At 43.8% G+C, this 23,055-nt stretch overlaps 1 protein-coding gene across 1 annotated transcript in view; it reads right to left on the reverse strand.

Moving 5' to 3' along the window:
- SLC26A8 (solute carrier family 26 member 8) overlaps positions 1-23,055 on the reverse strand; it is a 3,758,415-nt gene that overhangs the window by 3,556,293 nt on the left and 179,067 nt on the right. Inside the window, exon 2 of the mRNA XM_078644342.1 lies at positions 16,448-16,612. Coding sequence (XP_078500468.1) covers positions 16,448-16,612 — 165 coding nt within the window. The remainder of the gene's footprint in view (positions 1-16,447; positions 16,613-23,055) is intronic.

A 23,055-nucleotide genomic window follows, 5' to 3' on the forward strand; every position in this document is an offset into this window, starting at 1 on the left:
ACATAAAATGACACTTTTCACACATATTATAACATAAAAACACTATAAATAATTACATATTATATAAAAAACGATATTTTTTACTTTCGATATTATTTACAGTCGATATTACTTCACTTACCTTAAAAACGATATTTTGGCTGTCGATATTCTGTCCTGTCGATATTTTCTCCAAACGATATTTAAAACTCGATATTCTGTCCAAACGATATTTTGGAGTCGATATTATGTCTGTGCACCCAATCTCACCACACGCACGCAGAGAAGGAACACACTTTACACTGGGCCACAGTGCTAAATCACTACCACCATGTCATAGCTTCAGGCAAAAAGTTCAGCGGTGAACCTGCCAAAAAGGGCCAAGTCCACAGTGAGTAAACCCAGTAAAGCACACCAATTCTCTGCTCATGTCCTCCAGTTCTTCAAAGTGATGGTTTGAAGAACTTACCGGGCAGCCTTGTGTCCACCCCGGCCATTGTAGCTTTGTTGGCATTGTGTCCCTTGCATTCAGGTTCCACCTAAGGATAAACAGCAGGCGACTGGTGTAGATTCCCACTCTGCCTCTAGTGTCTGTCCGCACACTCGACGTTTGTGTGTAGATTGCAGCTGAAAATTGATGGGTGGCAATTTTCTTGGCTAAAACTACGTCACCTAATTTTACTTTTCTGGAAATTGTGGCTTACTCTACTGTTCCCGCCGCCAATTAATGCGTAAATGGTAAAGTGGCTGATCTGCTTATCGGACTTCATAGGGGTGATTGGAACGCCGGTCTGAGTGTGCAGTGCAGATCTCGAGCTGTTGTCATGCGTGACATTTGAAGAAATACACTGGGAGTCAGAGCGTGCACTGCAGATCAAGCATCCTGTGCAAATTGCTTGCGCAGATTCTACACTCTCTCATCACTACTTCACAGCAATACAGTAATCAGAGGGTGTGCGTTTTGTACACAACTGTAGATTGCACACCGTTGCTTGGAAACGCAACCAGTGTATTTATTCGCCTGGTCCAGGTTGCATTGCAGGTGGCACCCATGTTTGGGGCAAACCTAATAAAGGCGTTTGCACCACTAATTGGATTTACAGGGCAATTGTAATCGCTGCCTTCTATCACAAGAGTTCCGTGTCCATTTAACTGTCAGTCACTGGTTCAATAAAATTCAGAATTCCTTATCGTTTTGGAGGTCTGTGTGAAGTGTGTTGGTGGCTTATAATATTAGTTGTTGTTTATTGAAATGCTACGAAGCTGCATTTGAGCGCTATTCAGAGTAACTTGGGTCAAAGTAGAGCAAACAGAGGATTTGGAAAGCAGCAAAGAGGGAGTAGGGGATATTGACTCTACCACTCACTCTGTGAACTCGATGACTTTAAGGAGTTTTTTTCAGAAGAAATGTTCGAATTCTACACAGGTGAGACCAATGCCTCGCAAGCTCACCTCGGGCGCATTATAGATGTATATAGGGACAAGTCTTATTATGAATTGGAAACAACAAAGCATTTTACTTCTTAAAATAACTTTTGCGTATTCTTTCAAATTAATAATGAAGGTAGGTTTGTTGCTCTTCTTTCATTGCACCCCCAAAGCCTAGATATATAGAATGTAATGGCAGGTGAGGACCATTAAACCTGTCTCGCCTTGCCATTTTCCTCTGACTGCAGACTGAGCCATGCATCTCTTGAACTCCATGGACCTAGCACTTCCACCTAAAAATGACACAACTGTTTCTAAATGCAGGAAAAAATGTCTACGTCCCATGTAGGAGAAACTATGGAATATTTTTAGACTTGTGTAGCTAGGATACCGTGGTCGTCGCTTGTACCACCCGAATCTGGAGAGTGGGGAAGTCACTTACATTTTCATCTAAATAAGAAGAAAGAAAGCCTTTAGGGTCTGATTTGTCTTTTGATAGACGTACTTCATCCATCAGGGTGACAAAGAACACTACCCCTGCCATCCTGACGGATTGATGGCCGTTTGGAGATAACTGCCAGTCCAGGGGTCATCTCTGTGCATTGAAAGGATTCACAGGTGTGGCAGTTTCTTTCAATGTACAATCAGTTAGGTGGACAGCGGTCATCCCATTCACCAAACATTTATTACATTTTTTTGTTTTTCAGGAACAAACTCACAAATCGAGACTATGTTTCTCAAAAAACAAATTAATGAGGCAGAATATTTGGCGACTCTCAATGAATGGCTGCTAATGCATTGATAGGGGCTCACCAGTGATCGAAGTGCATTTAAAAAAAACTATGGGGCATATTATCAAGAACGGAGTTAAAATTATCGCAGCGTTAGCGGCAGTAAACTGCTGCTAAAGCGGCGATAATGGGCTTGATAATATGCTCTTGTGAATTCCCGTATAAGTCCATGTTCTGGTGTGAACATGGGCTTCTATGGGAATTCTCCAGGACATATTATCAAGCCCATTATCGCCACTTTAGTGGCAGTTTTCTGCTGCTAAAGCGCCGATAATTTTATTGCTGTTCTTGTTAATATGCCCCAACGAGAATTGTGATGCTGTGCGCAATGGAGGCGGGTTGAGTGAGCATGGGGGCGTGGTCAAAGTTGTGACTAAAAAAACAAAATATTCTGTAAGTTTTTTAGGTCTTTCATCTTCAAGTAACTACATATATAACAATGCACAGCTTAAATGAAAGTAAAATTTAAGTTTTGTTAATCAGTGGGAAATGCATCAGACATTATGAAACCTTTGTTAGTTAATGCACTGCACCAGAGAGCCGCAGAATTGAATCCTGGTTGGTGCAGTGAAGAATAGTGACTTGTCTATGTTTATTGCTACAAGGTCCCAGTCTGTGACAGAAGCACTGTAAACATGTAAGAAAACAAGTTACTTACCTGTAACTTTGGTTCCCCAGTATTGGTAACTTTCACAGATTCCCATGCTTTGTATCATTCCCCGTCAACAGCCTGGGAACCTCGGTAAATAGAAAAATACCATAGCAGTATGTACAAAAGAGAAAGTAAGGCCTAGGCCTCATCTCCTTTTGTAACCTATCTCCCTCTTTTTGTAAAATAGACCAAAACTTTGCAACAACCAATCAGATTAGCCTCACCCCATAGAACCCTCAGGAGAGAGCCTCAGAGCCTCAGATTTTCGCAGCCGTTGTGTAACAGTAACCACTTTTGCTGAAGGCTGAGCTTTCCCCGGGGAGGAGGGTAGGCGCATGGGAATCTATGAAAGTTACCAATACTGGGGAACCAAAGTTACAGGTAAGTAACTTGTTTTCTTGCCCCAGTATTGGAACATTCATAGATTCCCATGCTTTGTATCAGAGTAGCTAGCAGTAAATCACCAATGCACATTTTGTTACAATCGTATCCCAACATTTCCACATAAACATTCTCCTATAAGCATATATACTTTGTAACAATACATGCAGCAAACTTATGCGATACAAAATGTGCAATCATAGGAAGGAGGGATAGAAGGGAAAGCACACCTCTCATTGGAAAAGATTCCTCATTACTGCTTGTCCTACTGCCGCTTCGCTCCTCATGATAGAGTCCAGGCAGTAATGTTTTGTGAAGGTATGGGCACTGCTCCATGTGGCTGCCCTACAAATGTATTTTATAGGGACTCCAGCAAAGAGAGCTGCTGAAGATGAAACTGATCTTGTGGAGTGAGCTCGTACCTGTCTCTCCAGTGGTTTTCCTGCCATCTTGTGGCAGTAATTAATCGAGCTTGAGATAAAATCTCTCTACATTCCTGAGGAATATCTAGAGAGTGGAATTCTCTGTGCTGAGGAGCCAGGCTTTCAAATGGAGAGAGCTCGGTTCTGGATGAACCACCTGTCCCTGGGACATTGTCAACAGAGGTGGGATGGGACAAAGGTGATATGGATGATCCTGGGAAAGTAGGAGTAGTTCCGTGAACCAGAATTGGCGAGGCCACGCTGGTGCTATTAAGATCATCCTACAAGGTTCCATCTTTATTTTCATGAGAAGCCGTGGAATTAGGGGAATTGGCGGAAAGGAGTAAACAAATGTGCCTAACCAGGACATCGAAAGAGCATTCCCCAGCGACCCTTTATGGCGATCCCTGCTTGCATAGAGTTGGCATTTCCTGTTTTCTGGAGTCCCGAACAGGTCTATTGTTGGAGTTCCCCAACTCCGAAACACTTCCTCCAGAGTATCTTGATCTAATTCCCACTCGTGACAGGAAGATTTTAGACGACTCAGGGTGTCTGCTGTTGTGTTGAGAGTGGCTGGTAGGTGCCCTGCTGAAAGCACTACATTGTGGAGAATCGCCCATTCCCATAACATCTGAGCCTCTTTTGAAAGCAGAAGGGATCTTGTACCACCCTGCTTGTTTATGTAATGCATGGCCGTTGTGTTGTCCGTCCTGACCAGCACAGTTGTATTTTGAACCCTCGGTTTGAAAGCCTGCAAGGCTAGGCGAATCGCTCTGAGTTCCAAGAGATTGATATGAAGACAACGCTCTTCTGCCTTCCAGTGATTGCTCACTTGGAGATCTTGTAAGACTGCGCCCCAGCCTTCCATTGATGCGTCTGTGGTTAAAACCAGAGGGGATGGAATAATTCTGAAAGAGAGACCTTTCGAGATATTCTTCTTGACAGCCCACCAACCTGCTGCTTTCCAAATGAGAGGAGTGACCTGTATCTTGTCCTCGAAAGAGCCTTCCACCTGGCACCATTGCATGTCTAGTTCTTCATGCAAGGGGCGCATTCGTAGTCTGACATGCAGAACTAATGGTATGCCAGATTATATCAATCCTAGAAAAGACTTTTAAAGACAAACTGACAGGGATCGTCTTCCTTGTAACCGGATTGCTGAGGAGATTAGCTTTTTCTGCCTCTCTTCCGAAGGAAAAGCTTTGCAATTCTTTGTATCCAGAATGGAGCCCAGGAACTTGACCCTCCTGGATGGAACAACGACTGACTTGTCCATGTTGAGACGCAGACCCAGACATCTGAAAAGCTGGATGCAATTCTCGACTGCCTTTGATGTTGTCTGAGAAGATGGTGCCTTTATCAACCAATCATCTAGGTAAGGGAACATTTCTAGCGATTGTTTCCTTAAGAATGCCGCTACCGGGGCCAATACCTTTGTGAAAATCCGCAGCGCGGATCTAAGCCCGAAGGGCAGGACCTTGAACTGAAAGTGGCTCTTGGCTACTGTGAACCATAAGAATTTCCTCTGAGCTGGGTGGGTCGGAACGTGGAAATATGCGTCCTGAAGATCCAGAGTCGCCATGTAATCCCTTGTGTTTAGAAGACGTAAGACGTCTTGAAGAGAGATCATTCGAAAGGAGAGTTTTATGAGATAGGTGTTTAGCTCCCTCAGATCTAAGATTGGGCGCCACTTTTCTTCCGTCTTCTGAATGAGAAAAAATCTGGAATAGAATCCTTTTCCTCTTTGCGAGAGTGGCACTGGTTCTATTGCTCCCTTGGTGAGCAAATGAGAGACTTCGAGACGGAGAAGGTGCAGATGTTTTGATTCTGTGGCGCGAGGGGCTTTTGGAGGTGGTAGGTTTTGGAATTCTAATGTATGGCCAAATTGAACGATCTGTAGGACCCACTGATCTGTTGTTATTATCTTCCAGCAATCGAGAAAATTTGTAATTCATCCCACTATCTTTGGAACAAGAGGTAAAGGACCAGTAGGCAGAGCCAGGAAGCCGCTATTGGTGTTTAGAGGTATCTCTACCCTGACGCCCCTGTCTACCTCTAGAAGATTGGCGAGAGAAAGACGCCGATTGATTTTGCCGCTGAGAGTACTGAGGCTTGAATGTTTGAGAGGATTGCGAATAGGAGGAGTATTGTTGCTGATAGCCTCCCCTATAAGTAGAGAATCCTTTGCCTCTTGCACCCCGGAAAGGCACCTTTCGGTATTGAAGCGTGCCCGAGGATTCTGCAGTTTCGGTGTCCTTTTTAATGTCCTGCAAAGCGTCATCTACATGCTTGCCAAACAGCATGTCTCCATCAAAAGGCAGATCCAGGATTTTATTCTGCACCTCTGGGCGAAACCAGGTACATCTCAGCCAACCTTGACGCCTCAGGACCGCTGATCCAGCTAAGGCATGAAAAGCCGTTGTAGCAATGTCCATTGCACAATCTATATTTTCCGATGAAGATCTTTCCCCTTCCTCTAGAATCTTTCTCGCTTCCGTCTTGGCACTCTCTGGAAGCTGTTCAATGAAAGGAGAGAGATCGCACCACATTTGGCGATCTTAACATCCCAAAATTGCGAGTGCGTTCAAGGCGCAGGAGGCTAGACATAGAAGAGGACCTCTTCCCTACATTTTCCAAGCACCTGCCTTCTCTGTCTGGCGGTGCCGTCAGGGGTGCCGTTGGGTTCCTTGATTTTCTTTGGCCGCCTGAGAAATAACCGAGTCCGGTTTAGGCTGGCCAATAAGACATGCTGAACTGTCATCTAGGGCCTTATATGTCTTCTCCAGCCGCGGTAGAACCGGAGTTACGGTAGCTGGAGACTGCATCACTTTCTTTCCCTCATTCCAAACATGTTCTACTATTGGTATGGAACGGATCGATTTCTTGTAGGGCTCTTTGAAATCGTAGAGGAAACAGTCTGACTGTAAGACAGGAACAGGAAGGTCAAATCGTTTAGAAGCCCTTTCCAAAAGGTTATGGAAGCCCCCTATGTCCACTGGAGCCGAATCCACAGGGTCCGGAGATGGTGATGCCCGATCTGGGATTACATAATCATCCCATTCTGTGTCAGGATTTTGAACATGTTCTCTATCTTGGTCCTCATCAGTAGAGTCATCATCGACATCAGGCACTGTAATCACATCATGTCCTTCTGTCACAGGCTGTTCACCTTGCCTCTGATAGGTTGATGCTACAAGAGTAGATGAAGCTTGCTGAGGCGGAGGCGGAGGAGGCTGAATGGTTTCAGAGGTCTGAGATGCGAACCTCTTCTTATAATCTAATAACATCAACTGCAGGTCATTTATTAATGAAGACGGCATTGCCACCATACCTTGGCCAGATGTTTGCTGATGTGAGACCTGAGGAGAGAGTTGAGATTCTGGATGATGTTGATCCAGGAAATAATCATCTGAATCCGAGTCCTGATATTTCACTTGAAGTTGTGAAGGACTATATGCATCCCCATATGAACTTTCCTCATCATCACATCAGAATATTCCTCCTCCAGCAGAAGAGGTGGAGGCAATGGTATTACCCTACGGGGTGATGTCCTTTCCTGTGTTATTAGTCTTTTCCTGATGGAAATTTTAACTTTTTGGATAGTCGACGGTGTCATAGACGGTGTCGTTGACGAAGGAATCGTCGTCGCTGGAAGCGTAGTCGACGGCGGACTAATCGTCGACGGAAGTGAGGTCGACGTCAGGATCATCCTCGCCTTAGCCATCGACGTCGTCGTCGTTCTCGTCGCCGTCGACACTATCGTCGGCTACATCACCGGCGATGTCGAGGTTGTCAGTTTCGTCGATGTAGGATGTAACGTCGACGCTGTCATCGTGGACGATGTCGTCGGCGAAGCTCTCGACGACTGGCCCGTCGGCGGAGCAGAAATCGAAGCCACTTGAGCCTTTGACGTCGTCGTCAACGTACCTGAGTGGATTGTCGTCGGAGATTGTCGTCGACGGACACATTTTCTTTTCTCCTTTCACTTCCTGAGGCGTACTCGTAGGTTTCTTAAAGATCTTCTCCTTTTCTGATGGCGAAGAGGCAATAGAAAGGCCTTGACTTGCCTTTTTTCCATTTGATAACTCAGGAAGATGTCCCTCTTTATCCTTTGGGTGGTGAGGATATTTTTGGGACTAACAGCCTGATTCATCATTCTCCCGTTTTGCGAGCCCCTAATAGCGATTCATAAGGAATCGCTATTAAGGACTTGCAAAACGGGATTCATGTTGGAATTGCAATAAATATTGCGATTCCTACATGTTCCTTATTTGCGATTAGCTAATTGCTAATAAGGAATAACTCCCCATGCATTCCTATGGGCCTACAGGCCCATAGGAATGAATGGGGAGTTATTCCTTATTTGCGATTAGCAATTAGCTAATCCCAAATAAGGATGCGATTTCAAGGGTCAGGGGTGTCCAAAGGACACCCTGTAGCATCCCTGAAATGTAATCTACATTGGTGTTGCGCACACACAGGTCCAAAGGACATGTGTGTGTGTAATATGCAACTTAGAAAAATGCATTTAAATGCATTTTTCTAAGTTTTTGCTATTTACCACGAGGTCTGACCTCTCGGTAAATAGCGGCCCAAAATTGCAATTTCGCAATTTTAAAATGATTCATGAATTGCATTTAAGGAATCTCAAATAGAGATTCCTTAAATGCAATTCTTCGCAAATGTGCGAATTCTTTAATAGCGAATTTTGCATTTGGGATGATGAATCCCAAATGCAAAAATTGCACTCGCAAAAGGCAAGATTCAGAGAATCTTGCCCTTTGCAAGAGCAATTTAGCTTTATGAATCAGGCTGTAAGCCTTTTAGACCTTTCAGAGGTCTTTTGAGAGGCTTTAGCAGGAGGTTCGGCTGAAGTAGAAGGGGAAGACCTACCCCTTTTTGTAGACCTCCTCGAAGATGTTGCTGAGGAGGAATCCTCACTATCACTGGACAGAACCTCTTTCCGAGACTTCATTTTCTGTAGTAAAGTCAGAAGTCTTCCTTCCCGGTCTCTCAGAGTCTTAGTTGAGAAGGTCCTGCAGATCTTGCACTCAGTGGCTTTGTGGTCCGGGTATAAGCAATAAATACAATCTTTATGCTTATCCTCCACAGTCTGTTGTTTGAGCAAGTAGCACAGGCTTTGAATAAAGCTTTCTTTTCAGACATCCTGAAGAGAAAAAAGGGTGTAGAAATCCAATTGAAGAGAAAACTGAGCAGAGCTCAGTGGAGACTGCCTTAGCACAATGTGCGGTAGAAAATCTGAGGCTCTCTCCTGAGGGTTCTATGGGGTGAGGCTAATCTGATTGGTTGTTGCAAAGTTTTGGTCTCTTTTACAAAAAGAGGGAGATAGGTTACAAAAGGAGATGAGGCTTAGGCCTTAATTTCTCTTTTGTACATACTGCTATGGTATTTTTCTATTTACTGAGGCTCTCAGGCTGACGATGGGGCATGATAAAAAGCATGGGAATCTATGAAAGTTCCAATACTGGGGCAAGTTCATTATTTTAAAGTTGCATTACTCACAATATACGATGGCTGCTACAAAATTCTCAAAAATGTTTATAATAAAAAAGTGCTTTCAAAATATAGATTTTAGTAATACAGAAACTGAACATAGTGGAAAGGTATTTTAATAACTGTCTTTTAAAAGCACACACTTCACAGCATAGCTGGTAGCTTCTTTACAATATCTCTAAAAAAATATGTCTCATCATGTAGCTTCAAGTGATTCCATTATCATCATGAAACTTCAAGTGATTACATCACTGGCTTACAGGCACCCTTTACATTTGTGGATGAACCAGATGTGCACATTTACATTTCTTTCAGGCAAGCAGGCATCCTGGCAGGACGGCTAGCTTATCTTTCTGCGCCTCCCTCCATTTCACAGCATAGGAAAATGTCTGCCTTACACGTCACATGAAGCATTTAAACTGTCAGAATTGACAGTCCAGTGACGGCGGTCTTTTTACACAAAGAAAGAACTGTTTTTCTAAAAATTAAAAAAGTATGGGCACGTCATGCCCCACAGATTCCCCCCCTCCACTTTGACCACTGGGGCTTTGCGAGGGTCAGCAGAGCTCCATACTCGTGTTCTCACTCCCTTAGTGTCACCCTTTTTGGGTCGAGTTTGGGCAGCACATGCGCTGCTCTGCGAGGCATGCTATATTCGAGTATGGACTTGAAGCCCCGCACACTCTCCACCAATATTTTTCGTTGGCTTGAATCATTGTCCTTTGTAAGTGCTGGCTTCTGATTCGTCAATAGGCTTGTTTGTCCATCCCTGTTCCACCTTGTCTTCATTTGTAACCACCCATGAGGACTGGCCCTTTTACTTCTGTTGTTACACTGTATGTCATATTTAGTCTGTAAGCACTATTTTCTTTAATGAGTTTCTCTTACTGCAGGTACGACATACTTTCCTACAACATTCAGCACACCATACACGCTTTCATTTTCCAAGCAGCCCGGGACAATGGCCGCCGCTTCTTTGAAATGTAATAGGTCTCGCATTTACAAGAGTTTGAGCTATTAGCGTTGTAAATGACAATGCCTTTTATATATGTGTTAATTATCAAAACAGACCAATAAAAGGCATTCATCTACAATGCCAATAGCTTAAACTCTCGAAATGCGAGACCTATTGCATTGCAAATGCTTGTTTTCTAATGTCACTGTGATTTTTCATGGGTGTCTGACACTTGCATATGCCTTCCTTTTCTACGATTAAAACCAGAAACAAAAATGTTGCCTGAGAGGAGGAGCCTAGCCTGCAACCATGATGGCCGCCTGATCCCTCGGCTCCGCCGACCCTCTCGCTTTCCCTCCGAAGGGCTATTGATCCTGTCGGTTATCCTGTACCCACGCTGATGTTTCGGACTCGGGAAACTGTCCTGACTCCAACGGTGCGCTCCCCGGCGTGCTTACTGCAGCGGATGCAACGAAACGTCCTTGTTCCGTTCTGGGCATGATGGCGGTGTCCTCGTATTTGTTCTGCGAGGGCGGCCGACCCTGAGTGCAACAGCCGTGCCCACTCACGACGGCGGCGGTCGGCTGGCGGAGAGCGGCTGCTGTACTGCTCTTCTCGCCGCAACATTCCATCCCGCCCAGCTCACCTCCACGCTTGCAACACTGTTCCCGCGGCCAGTGCTACAATGTGTCCTTCCCCCAGCCGGTAGACGGCTTTTGATGCCTCTTTGTCTTCCAGCAACGCTGTGGGTGCCATCTTGGACCGCGCACTCGGCACTCGCATCTACCGACACTGGGCTGCATTACTGGTGTTTATGGCAACTGGCGCTGCACCGCAAATGAGTGCGGTGGCATAACGGAGTGAGTGGCCCCTGGGCCCCCGATGTGGCTTGCTCTACGGAGTGCTGGCCGACTGTTCACGATGGATGTCTATGGCCGGTGTTGGAGTCAGACCTGTGTTTGTGTGCCCCGAGTGCGGGAAGCTGCTGCATCTACCTCACCTGCGGCGTCTCTAACGCTAGACGATGTTCTGAGCGCTTTGAATACTTTGCGAGCTGCCCTATCTACCAATGCCCGGGACCTGGGGGACCGACTTGATGCCATTCCGTCCGCGGAGCCCCCGACTTGCCGTGTGGGTTTAAGTGTACTGTGCACTTCGCCACACCCTGTGCTCGGCTGCCGGGATGTGCCTACCCAGATCTACGTGGAGGCCTTAGATGACCCAGCTGTGATATTGCCTGTCATGGTTAGGCAGCGGAGTGCGCTGTCTGGGCTGGTGCACTGGCTGGGAGATGGTTTTTGGACGCTATGCCGAGCACCTCCTTTGTGTACTACCGGCATGTTTCTCTGCCCTATCCTGGCTTTGTTACTCTTGTCTTGGCTGATCGCTCTTCGAGGGATGCTGTTGTGTACCTCCCTGTTTTGTTCAGCCGGCGACCACGGGACATTGAAGTGGACAGACCTTGGTGGACAGAGCTCTTTACTGTGGTTGTCGTTTTGTCTGTTTTTTCCATCCACGGGGGCTACGCTACGATGGTACCTCGTCGTCGTGCTCGATCGGAAGGGACAAGGTTGATGATGTTTTTTCTCCTTTTTTGCCTTCTGCTGCCTGTTTTGATTGGATAATGTTCGCTGGACTGGGGAGTTAGTCGTTGGTTTTGCTTTGGGTTCCGGGGCCGGGGGGGGGGGGGGCAGCTGGGATTAAATGTGTTTATGGTTTGTTTCCAACTGTTTAGCTCTCCTCCGATCTTCACCGATTCCCTTTTTCTTTTTCTCTTTATTATTTCTATATTTCGGGTACTCTTCGGGGCGACAGGCACGCTGCTGGGGGGGGTGGCCGTAGCCTCTGCATGCGTGTAGGGTGGGGGGAAGGGGTTTTCTCTATTCCTTTTCGGTTTCTATGGGCATTTCTTCTTTTCTATATTCTTATTTCCGCCTCTTTTCGGGTGGTGGGCTGGATCGATGCGGGTGGGTAACGACTGGCGAGTGACGTGCTGTGGGACTGTTCATCCTTTTGTGTTATCTGTATGCCGCCATTTTGATTTAGTCTTACGGCTTGCTGGATCTCTGTTGGTGTAACTCGCCCGCTTCTGTTTTGGACAGATTGTATGGACTTCGATCCTCCTCAACTCCTATTTTTACGCTATACTATAAATTTTAAAATGTAAACCTTCACTTATCCTACTTCTCGGTATTACCCATGTCCCTAGTGTACTACAGAATGCTTATACTTTGGTTTGATTTGTTACCGAGTCGCCGTTTCGATCGCTGCTTTGACCTGCAAGATGTTGTGGCCGGCCGGATGGTTGTAGGCCCGTATTTGTTTGCCAATACTACGAAATAAAGGTTTTCAAAAAAAAAAAAAAAAAATGTTGCCTGAGACCAAGATGGCCGCTTAGGCTCCCGGCTCCGTAGACCTCCTCATCCTGCTACAAGATCCTGCTAGATATCCTGTGCCTATGCAACGCTCCCGTATAGACGAATCAAAACTACGCTGCACCGTGAGATGCCGAAAGTTCTATCACCATCGAGAACGGAGAAACGTCGTCCTGAAGTTTGCGGCCTACATCGGCCCTGAAGCCGGGACCTCGAGTGGAAATCTAGCCGGCACCTAATTGAACAACATCGGACACAGGAGTTTTGGAGGGGCCGGTCCACTGGAATTGGAAGTGAAGTTTTTTATCCGATCTTCACATTGAACACTCGAACAGATTGGCGCTGTGCAGGAACGCCCCAGAGACACTGCGGACGCAAGTTGGGTATTAACTAACGGAGCCAGTGCCGTGAATGGCTTTGAAATAGTCGGAAAGCCACCCGGCGGCTGCGGCCACATCCTGAAAATGACCCCGACTTATCCTGTACGCGATCAGAGCGGGTGTCCCTATCTTTGACTCTAGTTGGTCGGTCCCTATGGGCCCGAGAGACTGACCATGGTGGAAATGTATGACATGACGCCCAATATCGACCAGCGTAAGATTCGAACCCAACCCTGTAAGGGGTCCATGGAACGTCGTAAGGATATCTTGGGACGACATATCCTAACCAAGGGGTTTTCGACATCGGACCAGTCCGTCACCAACGAAGGGGAACAATCAGTATCGGCCAGGAGTGAACCCACGCTCGCAACTCTAATGGCGGCTGTCGGTGGTCTATACCTTTCCCTGAACCGAAGAGTCCAAGCACTGGAACTTAAATTGGATGCCGTTATTTTTTAGATGGGGCGTGTGAAAGAGACCTGTGTTCACTTTCGTGACAGTGTGAAAGTTACAGCGTCCACAGCAACTGGTTTACTCGACGCCAACAACCCTGTGCAGCGAGAGGGGAGTGAGACTCTGATACGCAAATCAGCTAACGGCGATGTGTCAGATGTCCCTGTTGTGCTGGCATGTTCAGTATTGCAATTGATGAAGAGAAAATGGCGACGTAAAACACATCGGAGGGCTTATACAATGACTCAGGACTGGCTTGACAAGGTACCCCTCTTGCTCTATTCGAACTCAGTTAAATGTGACTGGCAACAATGTCTGGAGTTCCTGACGGAGCGGATGGGACCCAATAATAATGTGATTCACTGTTCCGTGATGTTTCCGGCTCGCTGCTGTGTTCAGCACTCTTCCATAATGGCGACTGTTTGGGTGAAGTACACTCGTGTACCTGATCGAACTGGCCAGGGCTGAGACCGGCTTATTCTTCGGGACTTTTGTTCGAGTTGTGGCTTTGTGGGACTCACTTTATAATGTTGATACTGGGAGGCGATGTAGGCGAGTAATGAATCCCCCGATCTTAGCTCGATTGTTTAACTGTTGAATATCCTTACTTAGGGGGAGGCTTACAGTTAGTGGGAGGGGAGAGGCCGGGAGCCTGTACGAAGGCCCTCCTCCATTCCTTTCAATGGGTTTTAGTTTAGATGGGGCGACAGGCACAGTGCTAGTTGGGGTTTGGCGTAAGCTGCATGCAGGGGTGCAGGGTGGGATGTTCAAGCGCTTTCTCCTTTTGTCAAACAAAGCTACGTCGTCCCTTACCTTGACTTGTACCAGAATTCTCTTTGATGACGTAGCTGATTTCGCAGAGAAGCAAGGGACCAACTTCCCAAATATCTAACTATAAACTTGCTGGTCTTAAGTTACAGCTAGAATAAACCTAGAAATTTGGGAGGAGGGCCGGTACTGGACGTTGTGGATAGGTTTCTTGCTGTCGACCTGCGAATCAACAAGTAGCAATGACTTTAGAAATAACCTAACCTTTCCCCTTTTAATTCTTAAAGAAGTCCTAAAATCAAATTATTAATTGAATTACTGTTGGGCGCTTAACTAAACTCCTACCTGCGATCAGTGTAGATTAGTCCTTAGTCCAGTATTTCTTTGTCTTGTGTATGGAGTTGTCTGTGTTCTTGTCAGTGTTCTTACTAGGGGTTCTTTTGCCGAAGAATGAAGCAAAGGATTTCTAGGAGAATTGAAGAAGAAATACTCTTAAATAATATTCTTCAAAACATTTCTTATTTATACTCTTCTCCTATCTAAACTTACTTGCAAATGCTTTCATTCAAAATCTAAAACTTGGTTCTGTATTTTCTTTGTGTCCAAACCTGTTGTTAACACTAAAGAAGAGAAAAGAAAGAAAAACAACCTCCTATGCCAACGCCTAAATTATGTTACATGAAAAATTCTAAAACAGTCTTTTTCATATTTCTCTGAATGTATCACAATATTCTCTTGCAATATCTTTTTCTCATATGAACCAAAAATCCAAAACGATTCTGAAAGTATCACAATATCTCTTGCAATATCTTTTTCAATATGAAGCCAAATCAAAAACGATTCTCTTAAAGGTTTCTTGGTCTTTTAAATGGTTTAAATGGTTTCTGTCATTTCCCTTTAGTTCAACCAAAACCAAATTGTTTTCCCAAAAAATATCAAGGCTTGCTTGCGATGGGCGCCTGTCCATTAGATTTCAAATGTACTTATTTTTAATCTCCTTGTCTTTTTTGCAGGTGTCAAGAATCTCGGAGTTGCCAAGATGAAGTTGTCCTGCCGAAATGAAGTCGTCCTACTGAAGAATTCTGTCTTCCTGGTGAGTTTGGAGCGGGAGCCCCCAGACGCGATCCTTCTGCCGAGAAAACCGGAAGGCAAAGCGTCTTCCAGAAGCCTGGGTGCGGTTTGAATAGGAGACCGCACCCAGAAGAAAATAGTGCGCACGTTCGCGTAAGGCTGCCGCGAGCAGATGCGCTCGAAGCAGCTTCAAAGCGACTTCTCAGAGAGGCTTTCTAAACAAACCAGGCAACAATAAAAATTATTCCTATACTTTAAACAATATTAGCATACAATACACTATGCCACATATCAAAGCTTTTCAGTGAAATAACGAAAAGAAATACTATGTTATGATTATGTTCTTTTGCACCCAATCAATCAATAAACACTTTTCACATTCAGGACGTGCAGGTGCACGGGAATGGGGCGGGATTTTAAAAGACAACTGGTTCTGCCTTTAATTAAGCATTGAACCCAGTGGTGAATCATGACACCTTTTCTTATATCTTTAATTATCCTGATTCCCCCTTTTTCAGTATTATTGTGCTAATGCGAGCATTACTGTTTGATCTGGTGTATCTTCTGCATACAAGGGCTGCAATGTATCCTGTTCATGATCTAAGTATAAATTGATTTTGTGATCGGTGGGGCCGAGTGCCAGCACCCTACGATATAGCGAACCCTGTTAATTTCATAATCCTGATTGATTAGGAATGTTGAGTCCCGGTATCCTGTGTCTTATGCCGCTACTATCCTGACTTTTCTATGATTCGATATTTGTATGAATGTAATCGCATTGCACCTGATACGTTTTCATTGTTATTTCCTTTTAAAATCAATAAAAAGATTTTTTTTTTTAATGTTGCCTGACACAGGCATTGCTTTTTTCTGATCAGAGGTATTGCTCTCTACTCAACAAAACTGCTCCTTGATACTGTACACAGGCAGAATTATTCAACTTTTATGAAAATTGATAAACATCTGGAAAGGGGCACTCAGTCTTGGGCAAGGCAACATACTAGAAACAGAAAGATACATATGCTTTTTATTACATTGTGTGTAGAACGGGAATATAAAGCCCATTGTACAAAACTATACTACGGACTTACAACTCAATCGAAGGGGTTAATCCAGAATGGTAACCTGTACAGACCATATGGCTTGGGAATCCTTCATTACAGGCAATTACATTAGTCCTTACGCCCCATAAAACTAATTCTTCACTTTACCTAATCACAGAATTAATCCGTCAGAGTCCTTCACCATTTCATCCCACTGACCCTCATTGTTACTCACATAAAAGATGGACATTGGGCCTGCGTTGAAGGCAAGTGGGATTCCTAAAATGAACGCAATCTGAGATATAAGGACCAAAATAGTTGCAGCTGCAAGGAGGGCGTTCATCATTATTTCTGAAAAGTAGGTTGTGATGGCTCCGACGTTCAAACAGCCCAACACCAGCTGAAAAAAACAGTAAAAAGGGTTGAAGGCAAAACAAATTTAAGGAGCATCCCTTCAAAGGCAGTATACTTGCTTTCAGAGAAACCAAGAGAATTCCCACTGCCTGAAACAAAGCTGTACCCTGTTGGGGAGTCTCCTAATTTCTGTGTAAGCTATATTGACTGTCATAGCCTACATTTACATGGACCAACATCTGTAGTGGATACATTCACATCTTTCTGCTAATTCAAGAACATTTCATACTCATGGTTTAAAATTAAAATGTTACTTACTTGTTGAGGAGTAAGATGCCATAGAAAACCTCATTGATAAAGCCAATAAGTCTGGTGCTTCTATTGTACATACACAGACCGAGTTAATGTCTGAGACGGTGCTCTGTGCATATACGTATGCTAGATCCATCAGTGGCAACTCCGTTCCAGGTTTTGCAGAGCACAGAGAGCCAAACCACCACTTGATTCAAGCGAGAGAGCACCAGGAAGACGCCGTGTTACGACTCTCTACTCTTCTCCCAGCAAAGCTGTTCAAACCCTGCCAAGGTCTCCCAGCACGTTTCCTACCTCAGAGCAGCCCGACTGCTCGACCGCTGGAACAGGGAGCGCAGTGGTGCTAAAGAGCGGAGTGAGCGCGGCTCCTGAGTGGGGCGATCGAGTCCGCAGCAGCGAGGAGAGAGACGCCGAGCGATGCCGAGCGAGGTGAGGACGCCAAGCAGAGACCTATACCTACTTCTCCGCGCTCTCGGCCCTTGCCCCAGCCCTTAACTTCTGCTCCCAACAGCTTGTGATAGCCACAGGGGGAGTAAAAAAAAAATCACAAATCCAAGTCGTCCCTTGCAGCAGGGGGATAAACTGCGCATTAAAGGCTGATTGATTCCCAGCCGCCCGCCGAAGGTCTGTGGCTAAGCTCTCTACCCCCCGCTCCTGCACTTTTCTTCTGGGGATGTCTGCAGCGGTTTCGTTTTGTCTGTGGCCCCCCCACCCACCCTGGGGCTCTCCCTTGGGCGGGGGAGGAGCAGAGGTACTTGTGGCCTGTTCTGTGGACCCCCTCGCTGACGTGAAAGGAGTGGGATTGAGATAGAGGTTGAGATAGAGGTGGTGACGGAGCCCTGATGCAAAAACAACAGTTGATGGACAGAATGCAGAACAATGTCATACATTCACCCCAGTACAGAGATCTGGGCCTAAATCCAACGTTTTTTTGCACTCCACACCACCCCAGTTCAGACATGGCATATGCAAATCAGCCTTGACCCTGTGCCTCATGGGAATAGTCCAGCCCAAACTGCCAAGCCATGTCTTTCCTGGACCGGAATCAAGCATCCTAGGACCGGTTTCTGGCTATCAGCCGTCTTCAGCCAGGATAGCTTGACTCCAGTGGTGTGGAGAGCATGGGACTCACGTCTGAGCAAACCCATCCCACTCGGGGTGACAAATGCAAAAACAACAGTTGATGGACAGAATGCAGAACAATGTCATACATTCACCCCAGTACAGAGATCTGGGCCTAAATCCATCGTTTTTTTGCACTCCACACCACCCCAGTTCAGACATGGCATATGCAAATCAGCCTTGACCCTGTGCCTCATGGGAACAGTCCAGCCTGAACTGCCAAGCCATGTCTTTCCTGGTACGGAGCCCTGAGCCATAAACCCTGAGTTCTGAACTCCATGATATCATTTTCGAGGTGCAGCGTAATCTCAGAGCCCCCACGCATTTGACTTGAAACTTGAAACCTACCCTGTGAATCTCTACATACGCTACAACTCGACTACGGTCTGCTTTCTCCACATCATCCACATAATTTCACATATTATAAGAAAAGCAACGCTTAATAGTTGATTAAGTAAAGCAGCCACTAGAAATGCGCTCAGGTAAAGAAAGAACTGTGCGTACTCCCAAAAAACACGCCCGAAAAAATCAAGCAACCAACGTACTAAAAAAGGCTAGAGCTAAAGCTCAAACCAAGGGAGCGAGTCAGACGCTAATCTCACCAATAGCTAGGATGTTTGAAAGATCTACAAAAATCCCACAGAAATTCGATTTTATGAGAGATCCAGCCACTGCACTCATGTCAATGCAATTAGAACCAGAATCAAAAACTCTACAGTCCCCAATCAAACCAACAAATGAATCGAAAGAGAACTTAGCTTTAATAGATGAAGTTGGGGTTGACTGGGCTTCAAATCAGATTATAGATCAGCAAGTGAAAGTTAGTGATGGACAAAGTAATGGATACACAGAGGAAATGGATTTACTACAGCTAGAAAATCCTTTGTATCAACTATTTTCATAAGAAACGAAATGTAGAGTGTTGGATAAACACAGGATTATAGTAAGACCAAAGGAATTTAATCACTTTGATACTACCAAGAACACATTCAATGAAGGAGTTCCGCTCCCACTAGAGGTCAGAGTGCACGGTAAACAGCCTTTACAACGCGGTCAAAACACCGCAGAGCCATTACGACGCATCTATTACAACGCAAGTCGTTACCACGATTTGCGCTGGAGGGCGCTCTATACTAAGGAATAGTAGATTTACTATTCCAACACCTTCCCTACTGTACGTAGGCTGGAGTTTGAATAGTAAATCTTACTATTCCTAAGTCCAGCACCCTACAGCGCAAGTCGTGGTACCGACTTGCGTTGTAAAAGATGCGTTGGGATGTACCGCGATCATTTTGATCGCGTTGTAACATCATACATCCGAGTGGACATTAGAGAAAAAAAGGACAATATAGTCAACGAACACCTACTGGCTTCTACAGCAGGGCACCGAAAGTACAACGAGGAGGAAAAAACTGACCATATAGCAGGAAATCAACAAATAGACATTATTGGATCAATCAACTTGGAACATGGCCTAACCTTGCGATCAAAAGCTGGCGGTGAAAACATCACAGTAAAAGGTCCCGAAAATCAAGAACAATCACAACAGGTGAATACTAACCAACTACAGACATCAGTTAGTACAAATAAAACAATAGGAAGCAATGAACAACCAGCATCTGTAAGCAAAGTTGCCACTAATAAAATCAGTGTCCTAACGCCAAAACATGTATCAGCAATTGTAGACAAAGAAAGTAATTATGAAGATATCAATAACCGATCAGGTTTCAAAGAAACAAACTTGGATAAAAAAACAAAAGAACAAGACAAACAGGAACGATATGGGATATACACAATCAAACATCAGTACTAACCCTTAAAGCACTAGCAGCGCAGTCAAACAAAATGGACATTCAAATAGACATACTGGGAGTTATGGCCAATGCAGTTGCCGGAAACGAGAATAAATTAGCCGAATTAAATAATCTAATATAGAAAGCACAAAGGGAATCAGAGCCAAGTTATATTGAGTGTACATGTGCTCCAATAATTAACAAACTGTACCGGACGTTGTGAATACCATCTTGGAGGATGTCAAAGAAATTGTCTGCATAAGAAAAAAGGATAACTGTAAGGAGGACAGACATCAATATAATTCAAGGGAATTAGCACTAGTAGAAAAACAGGAGCAATCGATAAAAATGGATACCGACGATGTTAATACATCAAACATGATTAAACAACCGAACACAAATCATGAAACAAATAATACTAAAGCTAATAGAATACTGTCGGACTCACTACATGAACTGAAAAAAGAAGGATCAAAAGATGAGGACTCAATAGCCTTTGAAATAACAAAAAGACAGAGAAAAAACTGCGTAAAGCAAGAAATAAGGCCAAAAAGGAAAGTCCTGCGCAAACTAATATTAAAATGGATACATCTAATAAAGAAAGAGGAACAATAATGGATACCAAATTAGATTCATTGCCCAATATAAATGAAGTAGGAAGAAAAAATATAAAGATAAAATCAACAGATGGCAACATCAATGGGATGAAACATACAAAAGCAAAAAAAAACAGTGAAGGACATGACAAATATTATGATATTTTTTCTAAACCAACTGTCTCTTGTTGCAAACAAAAACTGGCCAAACAAAATACCTGTACACTTACTGAAATCCCCAACCAATCCGCTAGTGTCCCTGAAGTTGAATTAAATTGTATCCATGAAGAAGAAGTAAAACAAAAAATTAATGGAAATGGTTGCGCAATACAAGATCTCACTTATTCTGATATCCGAAGCGAACAAACCAAAAGTATGACCAAAGAAAAGATGAGCAGGACAATACCGGAATCTGGAACACCAGTGCCTAACGAGAATAATTCACAAAATTATACACGCCAATCAATTCGAAAGCTAATAGAACGAGATGAAAAAACTTCACCTAGCCTTGTTAGGAACTGTAACCATAAAGATGATCTTCCGGTAAGGAACAAACTGGGGGCTGACAGAACAAAGATATATTCTTGGAAAGTAAATGAAACAATAGATGAAATGACATACTCAAAAACCCAAGATAATCTAGTAATTGAAAGAAGAGGTCAGAACAGGCAGATTACTTATGCGGAGCATGGAAGAACTGAGGAAAAAAATAGTGAAACTAGGCTCCTAAAAAAACAGATACACACAACTTGTCTTTAAACCACTTTATGAATCAAAAGGAGCACACGATATCTTAAATAGAGGAAATATCCTCCGGCTAATGAAAACTATAACAACGCTTGAAAGGATAACATCAGAAGATATCGAATGTGTAGGTTTTCAGCCTAATACCGAAGGAAGACTTCCACTAACGTTGGTAACAGTGGCCACAGGGTCTATAGCTGACTCAATCCTGAAAGAGCATGGAATCTTTCTAAAATGGGGAATATTAATCAGCCAACCGCCTCCAAAGGTTTATCCAACACCCCTCTTAAAATATAGGAAGTCCTTAAAAAAATTACAGCCCGAAAAAATCGACAATGTCTTTTCCATATTAAAAAATCCTCTTGGCAAAAACAAACTTTGAAGAAAAAAAATGGTCCAATATACTAAAGAGAGAGGACAGAAATGAGGTAAATGAAAAATGGATCATGCATCCTTGCACGGTAATAAAGGGCATTGACAAACTTCATTACAAGCACTACTACAAGAACAGAGTATGGCCACTTCAACAATAAAGATATGCTCATGGAACATAAATGGGATATGTAAAAAATTAATTGATGCCCAAATACAAGGACTATCGAACCACAATCAAATAGTGTTATTGCAGGAAACATGGGCAATGGACCCATTTATGTTAAAACACTACAAGGGATATTTCGAACCTGCAATTAAATATCAGAAATTTGGTTGTCCCTGTGGAGGTCTAGCAATATTTGTATCGATTGAACTAGATACTAAACATGAGCAAATACAGACGAATAATCAAAATCTTCTTGCAGTAAAATTACGATATAAATCTTGTAAAAGCAGGTCATATAAAATTCTAATCTTAGTCAACATATACATATCTCCAAAACAGACCGCAAAGAAAGAGATGACTACTGCCATAAACAATTTACTATTGGAGCAAATCTTGGAAGAGCCGTTGGCTGACTATATCATAACAGGTGATTTTAATATAAACTTGTTAATACCCTTTGTGCGGGATGACTTCGTCCAGTCCCAAAATCAACAATGCGAAATCCCAAAACCAATAATGGAACCTAGAGCATCTAACAAACAAAATAGAATAGGGGGAAATTTGGTAATGGACATGGAAGCGCTGGGTCTCAGAATACTAAATGGTAGATTCACAACGGACTGTCCACCTGCTTGTTCTTTTCACTCAAGTAACGGTAATTCACTCATTGATTACAGATTAACATCATTGTGTACTTTCAACAAAGTGACATCTTATCGCTTGAATAAAGTCTCAGACAGCGACCATAGTCAACAAATTACTTAGATAAAGCTATCCTGCCCACAATCTGAAAACTATTTGACAATCCAAGGCCAGATCTGCACCATCAACTACAGGAAACTTATATGGAAACCTGAAAATGCGGATAAAATTACGGCAAAGGCAAAAAATCTAGTTAAGGAATGCTTTAAAGAAACAATGACAACAACCGTCATGGACCAATGGCAAAAATTTACACAGAAAGTAGTGAATTACAACACAAAAACAACTGGTGTACAAAGGAAAAAAATGACCCAGAGTGAAACAAGTGAATCTAACATCTTACTTCCGTATACTGTACGGAAAATTAGATGTACGCGAAATAGACTTAGGAAACAGCTAACCAAGCCTCCACTCAAAGAGGAAATAGTGGCATTATTAAGAAATTCAAACTATACTTTAAGGAAATTAATTTGGAATGGAAAAAACAAAGCCAGACAAGAGCTGTGGACAAAAATCTTTCACGCAAGCACATTAACAAACTCGCGGGAGTTCTTGAGATTGATTAATTGTCTAGTCAGACCAAATAAATCTGCTATAGGATCTAGTTTATCTGAAGAAGAATGGGTGACGTTTCTTAAAAAACATCTAAATCCTGAACTCACAGCATATAATCAATGCC

Source organism: Lissotriton helveticus, chromosome 5_1 (genome assembly GCF_964261635.1).
Source record: "Lissotriton helveticus chromosome 5_1, aLisHel1.1, whole genome shotgun sequence".
NCBI lineage: Eukaryota > Metazoa > Chordata > Amphibia > Caudata > Salamandridae > Lissotriton > Lissotriton helveticus.